The sequence below is a fragment of the Schistocerca piceifrons genome, chromosome 8 (assembly GCF_021461385.2).
Source record: "Schistocerca piceifrons isolate TAMUIC-IGC-003096 chromosome 8, iqSchPice1.1, whole genome shotgun sequence".
NCBI lineage: Eukaryota > Metazoa > Arthropoda > Insecta > Orthoptera > Acrididae > Schistocerca > Schistocerca piceifrons.
The window spans coordinates 5,679,456-5,700,161 of NC_060145.1; the positions used below are offsets into that span (position 1 = coordinate 5,679,456).

General features: G+C 42.1%; 1 protein-coding gene across 1 annotated transcript in view; it reads right to left on the reverse strand.

Annotated features, from left to right (window-relative positions):
- Positions 1-412: 412 nt before the first annotated feature.
- LOC124711925 (carboxypeptidase N subunit 2) overlaps positions 413-20,706 on the reverse strand; it is a 158,632-nt gene continuing 138,338 nt past the window's right edge. Inside the window, exon 10 of the mRNA XM_047242182.1 lies at positions 413-5,570. Coding sequence (XP_047098138.1) covers positions 5,408-5,570 — 163 coding nt within the window. The 3' untranslated portion in view covers positions 413-5,407. The remainder of the gene's footprint in view (positions 5,571-20,706) is intronic.

Sequence of the window (20,706 nt, forward strand, 5' to 3'; positions counted from 1 at the left end):
TATACTATGCACTAAAACATGAAAGACTTTGAAATGCGTAACAGATGGTGATTTAAACATTGTAGTTACAATTTCTGATGACAGTTTTTGTTTCCAAAGAGCTAAGAGAAAGTAGTAGCTGGTAGCATTATTGTAGTAAGACTTCCATTATGTGTTTCTTGCTCAGTGCTTACGAGTATCACCAAAGCTTAACTTAGCGACTACGTTATGGTAGCAATGTTGGTAGTAGTAGTAGTAGTAGTAGTAGTAGTAGTTATTGTTGTTGTTGTTGTTCTTGTTGTGGTGGTTGTCTTCAGTCCGAGGACTAGACTGATGGAGCTCTCCATCCTACTCCATACCGACTACCTCAAGCTTACAATTCAGTGGTCTAGGAAAGGTCTTAGCGATTTTGAGAGTCATGTGCTGGATGCAGTGTCATTTTAAAATTCTTTATATTTGAGCGAAGCTTAGAAACTGATCCAAGTTATATTAACATCTGATACTGGTAGCTATACAAAATAACGTATCAAACCATAACCAGGCTTAGGCAAGAAAATCTTGTACCAGGTGTCACACTTCCAACAGTTTGACAGAATATGACAGTTTTATAAAGCAAACTCTAAATCTCCATAAAACAGTGATACTTCCTTTGTACACAGCAAGCGCAAGGGAAAACCACATGGAACTTTCTTTTGTCTCACTATTACTTTATGAATTCTTACGACATACACTCATGGTAGAATGTTAGTCAATGTTACACTTACTCATTATGTGGAAAACATTGGTTTTCACAAACCGAAAGTTAGATTTCTTTCTCATCACATTAGTCTATTTGCTCCGATGAGATCCTGATTGCACTGTTAAACTTGTAATACAAAGTATAATGATGTAAAATCTCGAAGATGCTTTGTGCTGGCTCTCCGGTAAAATTTGGACTAAGTAAATGTCATTTTGTATATCATGCCAGAGATATCTCACAATGGGTTTATAGCTTCATTTGCAACGAGATAGAAGATAAGAAAATACTTTTTTTACCATGATCGAAAAATAATATTTGTGTCTACTAGATTTAAGTGAAGATGAGACAGAAATATGCAGATTCATCACAACCCTGCAATACGCGGGTAGAAACTGCGCCCGCCTGTCTTGTTGATTAATTTGATTCACATTGTTAACTTACTGTGGCGCCCCTATTGTTAACTTGCTGGGGCAAGCGAATAAAATAGATCCTTATCACGTTCCTTATCACCCTCCTCTTTTAGGAATGTTTCTAGTGCTGAAACAGAATTCGGCTCCTTTGTCTATCATGAAATGCCCCAATCCTTCTGTAATCAGAACTCTGGAGACATCATTCAGTTACCGTATTACGCTGTTAAACCACACGACATTCAATTACCGAAGTGTGCAGTAGTGTCTTAAAGTGGGTTCCTTGCTTTGTAATGAAGTACACATAGGTATATATATATAGCTGGTCCAATACATGACACACGCTGAAAGATGCATCACAACAGCTCAGGTGCTAAGGGGTGCGAAAGGCGCGTTAGGTATGTTCTTGAGGTATTTTCTACAGGATATTCGTTCCCAAAAACCACCCGTGGTAACTGTCGCAGGGACAGTCGTGGACGCGACGGAAAGGCACGTCGAAAAAGGACAGTTTCTGTCGTTGTTGTGGAGCTGACGTGGATATGTGCGAGGATCACGTGGCTAGCTGTTTTTTTATTCGAGTACACTGCCATTGGGGCTTTGAAGGAAGGATACGAATTTTTAATCGTCAGCTGGCTGAGGTGGTCTTCGCTAGGCTGACCAGACATCCCAGTTTTGCCGGGACAGTCCCCGTTTTCACATAAAAGTCCCGAGTATATCATTCGGGACGCATAATTGTCACGGTTTTTAATCGGGAAACACAATGCGTGCAACAATACTTTTCATTTAATGAAATATTTGTGAAAAACAAGTTTCCTAGAAGTACTAGAACTTAAAGAAATATATATTTTCACAGCATATAGGCCTACTACATTTGGTCTAACTCGTCTTATGCCACGGGAGAGAGTAAGAGGTATGTTGAAAAGAAAAGCACGTATCGTGTACTCCCACCTCTAACTTGTCGACCTTCCGCTCTAAATGGCCCTCAAAACGAGTAAAAACAAAACCAAACGAGGTATAAAGGAGCATCACCTAAACCATTTCTCCCAACGGAACTGCAGCTATATGGAAGATAATTTTCTGAACAATGAGAGCGATGCGGCGAACGTTACCGATACTTATTGAATATTGTTTGTCACGCCCGCGCCTTTGCGCTAACAGTCTGAAATTTTAAATTTTAATATGAAATGCATAATTTCCACCTGATTACTGACTGGTAATATTACTTAGTTTTTAGAACTAACAAATTGTACTTAAATACTTAGTAGGTGAGAAAATATTGCAGAAAATATTTCCGGGCTATTACAGTAAAAAGTATGTATTGATCTTTTTTTATTTCTGAAGAAAATAAACTTATTTATGTGTAGTATACGCACATTTTCCTTCCCAATTCACAAAATGAAGATACATTCTTGCCACGGGTTTTTCAGCTGCTTCATCGTAATAAGCCTGCTATCGATTTCAAAATATCATAACTGACACGAAGGGTAAGCGCAAGTGTGGTAACGAGCTGAGGTATAAGCACAAGCGTCTCTGCCTTTTGTCTCTGAAATCTGGTCAGGCTAGTCTCCCCACTGGGGTAATGTGTAGCCATTAGCGTCGCGTCACTGACAATCAGCAGCAACTCATCGCTGCCGCCTTCCACCCTTTATGTCACGGGAAATCACAAGCTGTACAATGGACGAAGTACAACGAAAATGGTGTGGACTGGTTGCAGGTCGCCTTGTGAGATTCACAGGGACATATACTCTGATCGCGCTGCAGGTGGTCAACACGACTGTGAAACTACGGTAGATGACTGGCATAGTGCCTCTGATATTATCACTGGTCTTGGGAAAAGTATACTACAGATCCGTTAGCTGTCTTACAAGTTAGCTATCAGTTTGCGGTGAAGGACTCAAGCACCATGCTTGGGAGGTGGATGGGATTCAGTCTGGCAGCTTGAAGGAACTCCATGGATCTTCATTTCATCGTCCTAGTCGCTTGTTACTGAATGATAATATGATTACTTTAATTCATATAGCAAGTTTGTTCACGTTCTCGTTGATTACATTCTTCTCGGGCATCTTGATTCATACTTGGAATGTTCATTGTGTCGGCACCTTCTTAAAAATGGTGAGGACACCACTTTCCTTTCTAGAGAAATGTTGCTCTGAATGTTTTACCTTTGCTCCACGATCTTGGTGAACTACATGGTTAATAACAGGGACTCAGCCCTACTGTAGCTATTTGCAGACTTACATGATCTCTTGTGGAAGTTCTCTCTTGTTTTGCATAAATAATTATGATATTGTCGTCCAATTTGTGAATATTTCCGCTATCTCTTGATGCATGTTAAGGATATATTGGCTATTGTATAATTCAGGGTTTCCCATAAGAAAGCTATGGACATAGATAAACTCCATATTTTGTGAAACTAGTGTGTTCTTCACCTTTCATCAGTATTATCCGTTCACGCCTTTGGTGAGAGTACGCCGTACTATCTACAGTTCACAACTTGGGCCAGTTCTTTACACATGCTGTGGTGCGGACGGAAAACCGTACCGCAAGAGAAGATTAGAGCACAATGGTCCACGTACCGGCCCCAAGGCATGTGGTGAATGGCACAGCCGACCTGCAAACTGCCCCACACGCTGTGTAAACGAGTGCTAAGACTCCGGTAACGACTGGTCAACGGAGAATAGTCTAAACCGAATGTGCACACCACTATTGCTAATGCAGGTAAATAGTTATACGCAATCTGATGAAGGAAAAAAGTCTACGAAGATGATAAAACGGTAGCAGAGCACACAGTCTTAAGCAGTGATCACTCGTGTACATGTATCAATGCTCCATGTGGAGCAATTGTCTTAAAAATGGGTTAAACACGTTATACCACATGTGCCTTTTACGCCAATCATTGGAAATAACAAATCATGCCAACAGTAAACCGTGCATCAAACCTTGTGACTGCATTCCAATAAGGCAAAGCCGCACCATATACTACACACAATACAGAAGCCTTTCCACTGCACAACACATAATGCTCTTCTCACTATCTTGGTATAAAATTTCTTGCCGAGTGGATCATTTGTGTCTTCCAGAAAGCTATGGACGTAGATAGAAATGAACTGCAGAAACAGATCGAAACGACTTGGCAGAACGATTTTAGTCATTAATCAAAAGCCTCTCTGACCTAAATTGCTGGCATAAAGAAGGTATCATATTCAGCCTGAAACGGCACTGCAAACTTTCACCCTTTGCACTGCCTTTTTTCTCTTTTTACTGTAGATTTTAGGTCTGGTAACGTGATTCCCGTTGTTCTTGTTTGTTTGTGTGTGTGTGTGTTATTTAGGACGTTCTTAATTTTGATATCTGTAGTTCACGTTTTAATAATTTCCTTTTTATCTACACTCGTCTCACAAAATTTTAGTACTGACGCTAAAGAGCTTGCTGTCGCGCGACCAAACTGACATATTCACCAAACAAAACTCACCAAACCGCCGTATGTCTGCAGAAGATGCTATTTTGTTTAAACGAGCAGATCCTGCATCTCATTAATGCCATCTCCACTTCCCTATGCACACCACATATGGAGAATTAGTTACATCGATGCACGCATAACGGTTTTTGTGGAGTGTTTACTTCGAAGACTTGAGTCATCAAATCTTCGATGTGTACACATTATAAAATCCACAGAATCCAGGTACTGGTGGCTCCGATTATGCATGCATCGATGTGTCTGATTCTCTATACATGGAGTGCTAATGAGATGCCGAAACTGGTCAGGTAAATAAAATAACAACTTCTGAAAACATGCTGCTGTTTAGTGATTTTTTTTTTGGTAATATCTAGCCGCCAGCTGTCCCGTATCTGCGTTGGATCGACAGGGACACTGACATGTCATCATCATCATCATCATCATCATCATCATCATCACCAAAATTCCAGTCTGTGTGTTAGTCTGATTCTTTATCAATATCAGTCAGATTTCTTATCTGTGTTTTCTTTTTCTGGCACTTTTTTGAGGATGTTCAAGAATATAACAGAAGACTTTGTAGATCAGTAGGAGCTGAGAGGACCCAAGTGCTGTGCGGCCCCTTGGACTACCAAGAGATGGACGGAAAGCCTGCTTGATGGTACTGTCAGGTGGCTGGGGTGTACAGAATGAGGCACCCCACAGACGCTGGCTGGTGGCACCACTGGGCGATGAGGAGGTGCCGTGTGCGGTGCTTCACAGAGATCCACTCGTGGCGATGGTGACGTAACGTGTGAGCAGCTCCTCGGAGGCCCGCTGGTGGCGCCATCAGGCGACGGGAATGCGAGGCGTAAGGCGGACCATGGATGCCCACTGGCCGTCACACAGCTCCTCGAAGCCCAGCTCGTGCATGTTGCGACCGCCCAGGTCCCCAGGCCCGCGACAAGTTGGCCAGGCGTCCCACACCTGGGACGAGTGATCACGCAGCCACCTGCCACACACAGAAACGAGATCTGTGAGATTCACTTACACACTTGAGAGAGTATGTACACTGCCGGAAAAAAATAGTGCGCCTCGAAAGACAACATCGATTATAATCAGATGACGAGATACGCCATATGGGGGATAGTAAACGTACTGATAATGGTTTGATAGTAGGTGTACCGATAACGGTTTCAATGTCGTCCGCCAACATATAGCTTACAAGGGAACCTCCCCATCGCACCCCCCTCGGATTTAGTTATAAGTTGGTACAGTGGATAGGCCTTGAAAAACTGAACACAGATCAATCGAGAAAACAGGAAGAAGTCGTGTGGAACTATGAAAAAAAATAAGCAAAATATACAAACTGAGTAGTCCATGCCCAAGATAAGCAACATTAAGGAGAATGAGAGCTCAGGAGCGCCGTGGTCTCGTGGTTAGGGTGTGCAGCTGTGAAACGAGAGGTCCTTGGTTCAAGTCTTCCCTTGAACGAAAATTTTATTTTCTTTGATTCAAGTCTTCTCTGGAGTGAAAAGTCTAATTTTTTATTTTCAGGCAATTATAATCTGTCTGTCCGATGTGATCACTTTTTTGGGAGTAATTATCACATCCACAAGAAAACCTAAATCGGGCAAGGTAGAAGAATCTTTTTACCCATTTGCCTAGTGCACAAGTTAGGTGGGTCGACAACATATTCCTGTCATGTGACGCACATCCCGTCACCAGTGTCGTATAGAATATATCAGACGTGTTTTCCTGTGGAGGAATCGGTTGACCTATGACCTTGCGATCAAATGTTTTCGGTTCCCATTGGAGAGGCACGTCCTTGCGTCTACTAATCGCACGGTTTTGCGGTGCGGTCGCAAAACACAGACACTAAACTTATTACAGTGAAAAGAGACGTCAATGAACGAACGGACAGATCATAACTTTGGGAAAATAAACTTTTCATTCGAGGGAAGACTTGAACCAAGGACATCTCGCTCCGCAGCTGCTCACGCTAACCACGGGACCACGGCGCGTCTGAGTTCATGTTTTTCTTAATGTTGCTTATCTTGTGCATGGACTACTCAGTTTGTATATTTTGCTTATTTTTTTTTTATAGTTCCACACAACTTCTTCCTGTTGTCTCGATTGATCTGTGTTCAGTTTTTAAAGGCCTATCCACTGTGCCAACTTATAACTAAATCTGAGGGGGGTGCGATGGGGAGGTTCCCTTGTTAGTGACACAGCTAACATAGCGCCATCTGTGCTCACAGCTAGAAGGCTCAGTGTGAGGCAAACGTGTGAAGCAACCAGACAACCAGACAACAGAGACACACTTGTGCTTCCTACAGTCAGCTCAGCGAGATTGTAAGGGCTCAAATGGTGGGCTTGCGAGTGGCGAGAGCGTCCTGTTGGACAACTGCCACACAAGGTGCACGTACTGCGTCAGTTGTGCAATGTTACCGCTATAAGCAGTCACGTGAGCGTCTGGATGTCCAAACAGCACGGGTGCTCGCCAGGACCGTCCTATTTTAAGGGCAGCAGTCGCAGATCGTACAGCTTGTAAGCAGCCTGTTTATATGTTTGTACGTTGGCAGCACTACAGACTGCATTAATGTCACTGACAGCGCTCTGCGCCCTCGCTAAGAGACTCTGTGGCTGGAAGGGCTTGCAGTTAGCAGTTAATAGTTAGCAGTGATGGAGGTGGGCAATGAGCGAGCGTACGGTTTGGGCGTGTTTCCGCCATGGAGATTTAGTATTGGTTGGACATGAATTGTAAAATCATGATTGATGTATTTGCTAATGTTTGGACACTGGAATTATTGATGATTATATAATTTTTGGAACTGGATGTCACATGAATAAGGTAAAATCTGCTAAATATATTGTTTGCTCTGCAACAAAATCTTTCCTATGCTAACCTCATGCCTATTAGTAGTTAAAACAACAGCTGATTCCTCAAACTGGGGGCTATCAAGTACGGGGTCTCACAGGGTTTGGTGTTAGGGCCTTTACTGTTCTTGATATACATTAATGACTTACCATTCCAATTTGATGAAGATGCAAAGTTAGTTCTTTTTGCTGATGATACATGTATAGTAATAACATCCAAAAACCAAGAACTAAGTAATGTAATTGTAAATGATGTTTTTCACAAAATTATTCAGTGGTTCTCAGAAAACGGACTCTCTTTAAATTTTGATAAAACACAGTATATACAGTTCCATACAGTAAATGGCACAACTCCAGTAATAAATATAGACTTTGAACAGAAGTCTGTAGCTTAGGTAGAATTTTCAAAATTTTTAGTTGTGTCCATTGATGAGAGGTTAAACTGGAAGCAACACATTGATGGTCTGCTGAAACGTCTGAGTTCAGCTACGTATGGTATTAGGGTTATTGCAAATTTTATCGATAATAATCTCAGTAAATTAGCTTACTATGCCTACTTGCATTCACTGCTTTCGTATGGCATCATATTCTTGGGTAATCCATCCTTGAGTAGAAAAGTATTCATTGCTCAAAAACGTGTAATCAGAATAATTGCTGGTGCCCACCCATGGTCATCCTGCAGACATCTATTTAAGGATCTAGGGATCCTCACAGTAACCTCACAGTATATATATTCACTTATGAAATTTGTTGTTAACACTCCAACCCAGTTCAAAAGTAATAGCAGTGTGCATAGCTATATCACCAGGAGAAAGGATGATCTTCACTATGCAGGGTTAAATCTGACTTTGGCACAGTTGTTGTTGTTGTTGTGGTCTTCAGTCCTGAGACTGGTTTGATGCAGCTCTCCATGCTACTCTATCCTGAGCAAGCTTCTTCATCTCCCAGTACCTACTGTAACCTACATCCTTCTGAATCTGCTTAGGGTATTGATCTCTTGGTCTCTCTCTCTACGATTTTTGCCCTCCACGCTGCCCTCCAATGCTAAATTTGTGATCCCTTGATGCCTCAAAACATGTCCTACCAACCGATCCCTTCTTCTAGCCAAGTTGTGCCACAAACTTCTCTTCTCCCCAATCCTATTCAATACCTCCTCATTAGTTACGTGGTCTACCCACCTTATCTTCAGCATTCTTCTGTAGCACCACATTTCGAAAGCTTCTATTCTCTTCTTGTCCAAACTAGTTATCGTCCATGTTTCACTTCCATACATGGCTACACTCCATACAAATTCTTTCAGAAACGACTTCCTGACACTTAAATCTATACTCGATGTTAACGAATTTCTCTTCTTCAGATACGATTTCCTTGCCATTGCCAGTCTACATTTTATATCCTCTCTACTTCGACCATCATCAGTTATTTTACTCCCTAAATAGCAAAACTCCTTTGCTACTTTAAGTGTCTCATTTCCTAATCTAATCCCCTCAGCATCACCCGATTTAATTTGACTACATTCCATTATCCTCGTTTTCCTTTTGTTGATGTTCATCTTATATCCTCCTTTCAAGACACTGTCCATTACGTTCAACTGCTCTTCCAAGTCCTTTGCTGTCTCTGACAGAATTACAATGTCATTGGCGAACCTCAAAGTTTTTATTTCTTCTCCATGGATTTTAATACCTACTCCGAATTTTTCTTTTGTTTCCTTTAATGCTTTCTCAATATACAGATTGAATAACATCGGGGAGAGGCTACAACCCTGTCTCACTCCTTTCCCAACCACTGCTTCCCTTTCATGCCCCTCGACTCTTATAACTGCCATCTGGTTTCTGTACAAATTGTAAATAGCCTTTCGCTTCCTGTATTTTACCCCTGCCACCTTCAGAATTTGAAAGAGAGTATTCCAGTTAACGTTGTCAAAAGCTTTCTCTAAGTCTACAAATTCTAGAAACGTAGGTTTGCCTTTTCTTAATCTTTCTTCTAAGATAAGTCGTAATGTTAGTACTGCCTCACGTGTTCCAACATTTCTACGGAATCCAAACTGATCTTCCCCGAGGTCGGCTTCTTCCAGTTTTTCCATTCGTCTGTTAAGAATTCGCGTTAGTATTTTGCAGCTGTGACTTATTAAACTGATAGTTCGGTAATTTTCACATCTGTCAACAGCTGCTTTCTTTGGGATTGGAATTATTATATTCTTCTTGAAGTCTGTGGGTATTTCGCCTGTCTCATACATCTTGCTCACCAGATGGTAGAGTTTTGTCATGACTGGCTCTCCCAAGGCCATCAGTAGTTCTAATGGAATGTTGTCTACTCCCGGGGCCTTGTTTCGACTCAGGTCTTTCAGTGCTCTGTCAAACTCTTCACGCAATATCATATCTCCCATTTCATCTTCATCTACATCCTCTTCCATTTCCATAATATTGTCCTTAAGTACATCGCCCTTGTATAAACCCTCTATATACTCCTTCCACCTTTCTGCCTTCCCGTCTTTGCTTAGAACTGGGTTGCCATCTGAGCTCTTGAAATTCATACAAGTGGTTCTCTTCTCTCCAAAGGCCTCTTTAATTTTCCTGTAGGCAGTATCTATCTTACCCCTAGTGAGACAAGCCTCTACATTCTTACATTTGTCCTCTAGCCATCCCTGCTTAGCCATTTTGCACTTCCTGTCGATCTCATTTTTGAGACGTTTGTATTCCTTTTTGCATGCTTCATTTACTGCATTTTTATATTTTCTCCTTTCATCAATTAAATTCAATATTTCTTCTGTTACCCAAGGATTTCTACTAGCCCTCGTCTTTTTACCTATTTGATCCTCTGCTGCCTTCACTACTTCATCCCTCAGAGCTACCCATTCTTCTTCTACTGTATTTCTTTCCCCCATTCCTGTCAATTGTTCCCTTATGCTCTCCCTGAAACCCTGTACCACCTCTGGTTTAGTCAGTTTATCCAGGTCCCATCTCCTTAATTTCCCGCCTTTTTGCAGTTTCTTCAGTTTCAATCTGCAGTTCATAACCAATAGATTGTGGTCAGAATCCACATCTGCCCCTGGAAATGTCTTACAATTTGAAACCTGGTTCCTAAATCTCTGTCTTACCATTATGTAATCTGTCTGATACCTTTTAGTATCTCCAGGATTTTTCCAGGGATACAACCTTCTTTCATGATTCTTGAACCAAGTGTTAGCTATGATTAAGTTATGCTGTGTGCAAAATTCTACAAGGCGGCCTCCTCTTGCATTTCTTCCCCCCAATCCATATTCATCTACTATGTTTCCTTCTCTCCCTTTTCCTACTGACGAATTCCAGTCACCCATGACTATTAAATTTTCGTCTCCCTTCACTACCTGAATAATTTCTTTTATCTCATCATACGTTTCATCAATTTCTTCATCATCTGCAGAGCTAGTTGGCATATAAACTTGTACTACTGCAGTAGACATGGGCTTTGTGTCTATCTTGGCCACAATAATGCGTTCACTATGCTGTTTGTAGTAGCTAACCCGCACTCCTATTTTTTTATTCATTATTAAACCTACTCCTGCATTACCCCTATTTGATTTTGTATTTATAACCCTGTAATCACCTGATCAAAAGTCTTGCTCCTCCTGCCACCGAACTTCACTAATTCCCACTATATCTAACTTTAACCCATCGATTTCCCTTTTTAAATTTTCTAACCTACCTGCCCGATTAAGGGATCTGACATTCCACGCTCCGATCCATAGAATGCCAGTTTTCTTTCTCCTGTTAACGACGTCCTCTTGAGTAGTCCCCGCCCGGAGATCCGAATGGGGGACTATTTTACCTCCGGAATATTTTACCCAAGAGGAAGCCATCATCATTTAATCATACAGTAAAGCTGCTTTCTGCCGTTTGCAGTACCAGCACAGCAAGGCCGTTTTGGTTAACGTTGCAAGGCCAGATCAGTCAATCATCCAGACTGTTGCCCCTGCAACTACTGAAAAGGCTGCTGCCCCTCTTCAGGAACCACACGTTTGTCTGGCCTCTCAACAGATACCCCTCCGTTGTGGTTGCACCTACGGTACGGCCATCTGTATCGCCGAGGCACGCAAGCCTCCCCACCAACGGCAAGGTCCATGGTTCATGGGGGGGGTTTGGCACAGAAAGGGGTAAATTATGCTGCCACAATAGTCTTTGGTCACCTACCAAACAGCATCAATAGCCTGACAGATAGTCAACCAACATCTAAAAATAAATTAAAAGAATTTCTAGATGACAACTCCTTCTACTCATTGGCTGAATTTTTAGATATAAATTAAGGGAGGGGAAAAAAACAAAAAAAAAAACAACTTAAACATTAGTGTCATGCAATATTTTGTGTAATGTAATATCTTGTACAGACATCTTTTATTAACCTGACACGTTCCACATCATTACGAAGTGTCGTGTTCATGATCTATGGAACAAGTATTAATGTAATGTAATCTAATCTATACTAGTTAGAACCTTTTTATTTAGCTGGCTGTAGTTGCTGCTTGCTGTAGTTCTTGCAATGCAGATTTTCTGTGAGGTAAGTGACTTACGGAATGTGTGGGTTATTGTTAGGATTTATTCTAATTCAGGGCCATTCTTTTGTGTTAATTATTTGCAGTCAGATTACGTTGCGCTTGTATATTGTGGGTAATAAATGAATAGAATAAGTTTGAGTCTTATTTGTCACGGAATATTCTGTAGGTCAGTGTTGTAATTGTAAAAACAAGTAAAGAGACAGTACGTTCAGTTGCACTCAGCAATTTTAGAAGGTTCAGTTGCAGTCAGCAGTTTCACAAGCGAAACATAGAAGTTTCACCTGTCGACCCTTAGCCGAGGATACTTCAATGGAATCTTCTGAATTTCTTGTAGTTTGAATAATTAGTTCATGATCAGAAATTAGTTATTCTTTACTGTTAGCGCGTAGTTGTATATCGCATTTCCTTTGTAGTACTATATTGTTCTACTATTCTGTAACGAGCAAAGCAGTTGTGGCACGCACGTGGATTTGCACTAAGTATTTCGTAGTCGCGTTTGCAACTAATTGCTTATTCTCAGTGATATTTTAGTGTGTCTTCCTATTTTTTGCTTTTCAAATTGTGTTTTCTCTGTGTTATCGTGTGAAATACTGTGATAATCATGGCGTGTGAAAAGCGTAACGCTAGGCTGCAAAGCAAATAGAGAAATGACAGTGAAGACGAGAGTAGCGTGTTAGCACCACGGTGTAATGAATTGACAAATGTCCAAGCCTTTGTGCATAAAACTGTCATAGACTTCTCTTCTGATGAATGATTAGGACTGAGGGCAATTTTGCTTTATTGACCAACGGTATATTACTAATTGTGTGCATCTGATCTATTTGATATCATTAATATAAAAAAATTTTAACATCTTAGTATTGGCCATTGCCTAAAACACTTTGTAAATTTTTTTGAGGGGAGCCGGAGGTCTATGTAAGTAGCCTGTTAATATGTTTTTATGTTGGCAGCATTAATGTCACTGACAGCACTCTGCTCCCTCGCCAAGAGACTCTGTGACTGGAAGGAATTGCAGTTAGTAGTTAATAGTTAGCAGTGTCGGAGGTGGGCAGGATTAAATAGAGGATGAAATAGAGAAGTTTCAAGCTACCACAGCACAGATAAGACGGCTTGTGAGCCCAGACGTATCAACACAAACTGTTGCGAAGCGGCTATTAGCAATGGGACTACGGCCAGGTACACACACCTCTATCCCGACTTCCACACACGCCATGACACCGACGTGTACGGCTCGATTGGTGCCATCGGAGGATCAGTTGGAAGATGGAATGGCGCGCCGTGGTCTTCAGCGATGAAAACAGATTCCGCCTGCACGCCAGTGATGTTCGTTTGGGGTACGAAGTAGACCTGGCGAATGCTCTGCCCCAGAGTGCATCCGTCCAAGGAACACTGGCGCCAGCCCGGGACTCAGTGTCTGTGGGGCGGTGAGCTGCAGCTCTCGTCCACCTTTGCCGTTTCTGGAGGTCAAGCTAATCAGCGCTTGGTACGTGCAGAATGTTGTTGGACCAGATCTTTTGCCGTTCTTGCCGCAGGATGGTGATGTGTTGTCCCTACGGGGTAGTGTTCACCCACACACTACCAATGAAACTCACCGTGCTGTGGAAGACGTGAAGCAACTTCCCTGGCCATCACGATCTATGACTAGCCTCAAATCGAGCACGTGTGGCATATGATGGGATGAGAAGCGGCGCTTGCGTCTCATCTACCTACAACTCTTGCAGAGCTACATGAACAGGTCGAGTAGGCGTGGAATAACGTATCCCAGGATAGTATTCGCCGTCTCTGCCCTGAATGTCATGGTCAGTGCCCACATTGCCGCCTGTGGAGGCTACAGCACGTTGTAATATGGTGTTTCAGTATGGGTTGATACATGGTACCTCTGAAGCGCTTGTGCTGTTGATCTATAAATGTAATCATTTCATGTACTCCATGTGCACTATTACAACAATAAATCTTGAATGAAGCGAAAACCTCTAAAAAGGTGTACTAATTTTTATTTTCGGTAGTGTACATACTTGTTGTCTGTGTAAAACTGTATGTTGAATCGGGATCCGAGACCATGACGACAGTGTTTTTACAAATGAGCCATCTGAGTACACCTCACGAAATGAATCGAAGCTTAGTCTCGGAACGGATTCCTCTCTCATTACTGCAGAGATTTACCCTCATCTGTAGTTCTGTAGACAGCAATGAGCTGGTTAAAAATATTCACAAAATAATGTCTGAAAATTGGTATTTTGTAACTACTCAGTTGTCAAGCAATTTTGCATCAGAGCCTTACTAATTAATAAATGTACCTGAAGTTCTATGATTTTTAGATTCCATAACTTCTTTCTGAGAATCTAAAATATGGTCTGAACAGAATCGTGCCAGAGAGGCTTAGGTTTCCTATTTTTATGTGGAGACGAAATACTCGTCAATAGTGTGATGTCTCACTGCCTCGCCAAACAATTAAGAAACAAAAAACACAATCCGCCAGAAAGGACACGAATGCCGCTTTTTGAGATGGCAAATGGATTTGTTTGTAGAGTGTTTGGAACGTCGAAGAAGAATAATTCCTGAAGATCACTGTGGAACTGCAAGAAAGCTGAGACGAGTCGGCCAGACACTCGTTAAGGAGCATCTTCTAGCAAAAATTTAGGAATCTTCTTCCAGCTCAAAACAGTTCTATATGGATAGGAGCGTTGGTGTGACAAATTTTACGGACGAGGTCTTTAGTGTGGGGTATGTCTCACACTCTTTCCCTTGCCTCCGCTAGCAACGGCAGCTGTCCAGCCGTCATCTCCACCTACAGTGGGTCTGTTAAGGGATACCCAGGCTGAGATTTTCACCCTGCAGCGGAGTGTGCGCTGATATGAAACTTCCTGGCAGATTAAAACTGTATGCCGGACCGAGACTCGAACACGGGACCTTTGCCTTTCGCGGGCAAGTGCTCTACCAACTGAGCTACCGAAGCACGACTCACGCCCGGTACTCACAGCTTTACTTCTGCCAGTACCTCGTCTCCTAACTTCCAAACTTTACAGAAGCTCTCCTGCGAACCTTGCAGAACTAGCACTCCTGCAAGAAAGGACATTGCCAAGACATGGCTTAGCCACAGCCTGGGGGATGTTTCCAGAATGAGATTTTCACCCCGCAGCGGAGTGTGCGCTAATATGAAACTTCCTGGCAGATTAAAACTGTGTGCCGGACCGAGACGAGGTACTGGCAGAAGTAAAGCTGTCAGCATGGGGCGTGAGTCGTGCTTGGGCAGCTCAGTTGGCAGAGCACTTGACCGCGAAAGGCAAACGTCCCGTGTTCGAGTCTCGGTCCGGCACACAGTTTTAATCTGCCAGGAAGTTTCATACCCAGGCTGTCTGTGGTCTGAGCCTCCACAAAGACACCGCTGCGTTGCAGTGCTGTCTTCTTGGTTTTCGTAGACCTGAAAGGTTCAGTTTCTCTCAGGGCCACTAGACGTGTAACACTGTATACCCACTCCCCTCCATCTGTGGATACTGGTTGCATGACACAAACTGGAGATGAAGTCTCATACAGTCAAAATGGTAATTACTACCCATGTCTGGTCAAACAATGAAACTCGAAAAGTACTGCACCGATCTGGATAAACTGCAAGAAAAAATGATAATACAAGTAATTTGCAGTGCTTCAAAGGAAAAGTGCCGTTTACTTGTTGCACATTAAGTTTTAGCTGTTTAACACATGCATCCAGACGCGTTTCGCCTTAGATACAAGGCATTTTCATTTTCAGTAGGTGTCCTGAAATATTACACGATTTTCTCGTTTGTGCGTATAGATCATCGTTTGCACGTACAGGTTATAGTTCACTGAAGTTTCAATAAATAAAAAGAAAACTACTTACAGATCAGCGTGTAATTCATTATTTTTAAGCCAAATAGTTTTCTTTCATATGACGCACTGGTTGAAAGTTTGCAGTTTTCTTTGTGGTCATTGTTTTCGAAATATAACACTGTAACTGCCATTTTCTATATCTAGAGTGTCATTCGTTTCTGTAACTGTTGCCGACTTACTTGTCTTTAATTGTTAATTCTGTGACTATATGTGCTGATGTGCCGTAAGTCTTGTGTGTGTGTGTGTGTGTGTGTGTGTGTGTGTGTGTGTGTGTGTGTACCTTTTTATTTTTTAATTATTTATTTCTATATTTGCTATTTTTTACTGTTTACTATATTTCTCCTTCTTTTCTATTTTTCGTTTATATACTTGCGAGAGAAATGGAATTTATGATCATCTATTGAGATTATTGTCTATTATATGATAAGTCAGTGTAAACAGTAAGTGGTTAGTCATATTCACTTGATCATTCAGTAGCAGCTAATTTTCAGATTTTGTTTTGTGTATATGGTAATTTTATAGTAAGTTTAGGATATGTGTGTTTATTCTAACTATTTTCATGTCGTCCTCTTTTGTATCAGGCTTTATGGTGTGTCCTACTTTCGCCTACATGTCTTTAACAATTAGAGATCTGCTGAAACTACATCTGGATCTTTTATTTACGTAGGAAAAGTCTCGAATAACAACTTTGAAGAGCTCATTCACTTGTAAATGATCAATGCCTCAGCGTAGAACTGATGTCGCACTTAATAATTCCTACTTGCAATAACAGCTTTAAAGCACTTCGGAAGATTTTTGTGCATCCTACCATTTTTCTGGAGGAATGCGTTCCAAAACGTGTTTTCAATGTACAGTGTGATTCCAAAACAATGATCATCATAAAGCTTCTTAGCTTGAAGGTGTAATTTCGTCAATGTACACACAGAATTTTCTGTTCATGTTGCAATAATATTCAGCACCAATTCCAGATATTTCAGTTTCAGTATGTGTAGATGTCAGCTTGTGCACGATTAGTGAGACTAAAACAGTCTACTATCGTGATTCTTTCATTGGCCTGGACTGGGTAATTGGTAAATTGGAAAGAGACAGAGAGGTCGTTTGAGTTTTTTAGCGAGGATTTGAGGGCAGATTCACCTGCAACACTGCTGTCTGTTTCTAATACAACTCCTCCATATCACCAACATCCTTTTTGCGTTATTTTATCTCACGAAGTTTACTTTTTCTACAAACTGTGGCCACTGTTTCGTGATACTTTTACTGTCGCAGTTGTAACCCGGGCAAGAAAGGGTAGAAAGAAGGAAAACCTGAAAGGACTACTGAAGCCGGGTGTCGGGAATGATACATAATAGCGGCAACTTTTCTACTGACTTTGGAACGTTGGTGTATTTGTTAAGTTATTTGCTGTAAGGTACGTAATCATTATTTGTTTCATTGATACCATGTCGAGATTAAGTAATTTCATACAGTAAATTTTACAGAATCGTACATAATATATATAAATGAGCATTTATTAGCGACATGAAAACTGAATTATTTCAAAAATCAACGTTGTTTAGTAAAATAAACTGAGATGACAAACGTCATGGCACAGGGGTATAGACACGTACAGATGGCGGTGGTACTGCCTACACAAGGCGTACGCTGGCGGAGCTCTCGTCTGTACTCAGATGGTTCGTGTGAAAAGGTGGCCAACGTCATTGCGGGCGCACGACGAGAACTGACAGACTCTGAACGCGGAATGGTAGTTGGAACTGGACGCATGAGATATTCCATTTCGGAAATCGTTAGAGATTCAATACTCCGAGATCCACAGTGCCAAAAGAATGCCAACAATACTAAATATCAGGCATTACCTGTCACCACGGACAACGCAGTGGACGACGGCTTTCACGTAACAAGCAGCGGCGTTTGCGTAGGATTGTCAGTGCTAACAGACAAGCAACACTACCTGCAATAACAGCAGAAATCAACGTGGGACGTAGACGAACTTATTCGTTGGGGCAAGGCTGCGAAATTTCGCGTTGATGGGCTACGGCAGGAGATAAACGATGCGGATGTCTTGGTAACAACACGACGTCGCCTGCAGCGCCTCTTGTGGGCTCGTTATCATGTCGGTTGGACCCTGGACGACTGGAAAACCCTGCCCTGTTCAGATGAGTCTCGATTTCATTTAATAAGAACTGAAGGTAGGGTTCTTCTGCGGCGCAGACACCACGAAGCCATGGATCCAAGTTGTCAACAAGGCACTGTGCAAACTGGTGGCGGCTGGATAATGGTGTAGCCTTATTTTACATGGAACAGCCTGGATCATCTGGTCCAAATGAATCGGTCATCGACTGTAAATGGTTATGCTCGGCTACTTGGAGACCACTTTCAGTCATTCACGCACTTCATGTTCCCAAACAACGATGGAATTTTTATGGGCGATGCGACTGGCTTGAGGAACATTCTGGACAATTCGAGCGAATGACTTGGCCACCCAGATCGCCCGACATCAGTCCCATAAATTATTTATGGAATACATTCGCGAGGTCTGCTGATGCACAAAATCCTGCACCGTCAACACTTTCGCAATTATGGACGGCTATAGATGCAGCTTGGCTCGATATTTCTCCAGGCGACAACCAATGAGTTGTTGAGTCCACGCCACGTCGAGTTGCTCCACTGTGCGGTGCAAAAAGAGGTCCCACACCAAATTAGGAGGTATCCTACGACTTTTATCGCCTCAGTGTAACAGGCTATTGATACATGCGATTATTTCCGTTCATTTTGTTTCGAACGGGTTCATTCGCTTTCGTTTCAATTTTTGTTTTACTATTAAAGGTATCATTCCTTTTCGTTGCGTTGTTCATCGTACTTTTAACCATTATCTTCTCTGCATTCTGTATTTTTCAGTTTGTCCGGTTTCTTTGTTCGTCATGGTTTCGGTTAATTTCGTTCGCTCTAGTTCCCTTGTACTTTCTATTCTTCCTAGTTTGACACTGATGCAGTTTCATTGTAAAATATTAAACAAAAGATTTAAATTGTACCTCATGTTTGCAGCAGATTAAAAAAATGTAACTTCACCGGTAGGGCCTAGGGACGACGAATTGTGTGGTTCCGGAAACGTTTTAATTATTTAGTCGGTTCCACGTAGGTTGTGAACTACGCTGAATAAGAAACCAGCCACATAGTTCATATTATGTAACAAGGTTTTCTAAGTGTTTCTTGTGATTAAGTAAATCATTTTAAATTTTCATTTATTTAAGATACACACGTAAGTTTCTAAACAATCCATTACTGCTTTCCCCAACCACATTCCTAAAACATAAGCTACGTGTTTAAGGAAGTACAACAATAATTGTGAAATGCATATTATGGATAGACCGTCGATTGGAACAGCGACTAACACATCTTAGATACATACTGACAGAAAAAAATCGCGGAACCAAAAAATAATTAATGTACAGTAATGAAATTTCGATAGTATATTAGTTTAGGTAACATATTTCACTAATTATCATTGCAAGATGACAGGTTAATTTAAGAGTGAGATAAGTCGTTGCAAATGTGAGATGCTAGTACATAAATAACCGATGTAGCCGCCAGAATGTTGAATGCAAGGATGCAACGGGCATGCTTTGTGTTTTACAGGTGGCGGATGTCAATTTGTGGGATGGAGTTCCAGGCCTGTTGCAGTTGGTCGGTCAATGCAGGGACAGTTCACGCTGGTTGTGGATGACAGTGGAGTTGTCGTCTCATGCGTGCTCGATCTAGTGATCGAACATGCCTAGGCGACATGTCGATACTCTGTATGGCATGTTGCATTACAATAGCGGTATGTCGGCGAGCGTTATCCTGTTGGAAAACACCGCCTGGTGTGCTGTTCAAAAGTAGCACGACAGGTCGAATCACTAGATTGACGTACAAATTTACAGTCAGGGTTCGTGGGATAACCATCAGAATGCTCCTGGTGTCACATGAAATCGCGCTCCAGACCATAACTCCAGGCGTAGGTCCAGAGTGTCTAGCACACAGACAGGTTGAGTCCAGGACCTCAAATGACCTCCTTCTAACCAACATACGGCCATCACTGGCACCGAGGTAGACCCGGATTTTATCAGAAAACACAACCTACTCCCACGCTGTCCTCCAATGTGCTCTTGCTTGACGCTACTGAAGTCCCAAATGGCGGTGGTTTGGGGTCAGTGGAATTAACGCTACACAGCTCGGAGCGATCGCCTTGAAGTGACCGATTTGTAACGGCTAGTTGTGTCACTGTGGTGCCGGCTGCTGCTAAAATTTGTAATGCAGGAGCAGTACGGCGCTGCAGAGCCATACACGCCGAACACAACGGTTTCTGCCTCTCTGTAGTGCCACGTGGCCGTCCTGAGGCCGGTCTTCTTGCGACCGTACATTCTGGTAATCACAGCTGCCAGCAGTCAAGTACAGCGGCTACATTACTGCCAAGTCTGTCCGCAACATTGCACAAGCAACATCGAGCTTCTCGTGGCCCTTTTACAAGACCTCGTTAAAACTCAGCGAGGTGTTGATAACGGTGCCTTTGTCGCCTTAAAGGCGTTCTTGACTGACGCCAACTCGCCTCGTGAAGTCTCAGACGTAACTAACGTCTTTTTTTTTTTTTGCTTTATTGATTTTCAATCCCCCCCCCCGAAGGGGGCGGGCTGGCAGCAGCTTAGTACGCTGCTCTACAGCCTACAGACTTTTTTAAAAACGGAAGAAGGAAAGAAACAAGAAAAACAGGCGATAAAACGGTGACTTAAAATGTAAAATGGCGGAAAAATGCGGAAAGTTAAAACAGAAAGCAAAGGGGTTGGCAATGTTAATAAAATATACAGGAATCAGACAAGTAACATAGTAGACACACAATTAAAAAAACATGGCGACA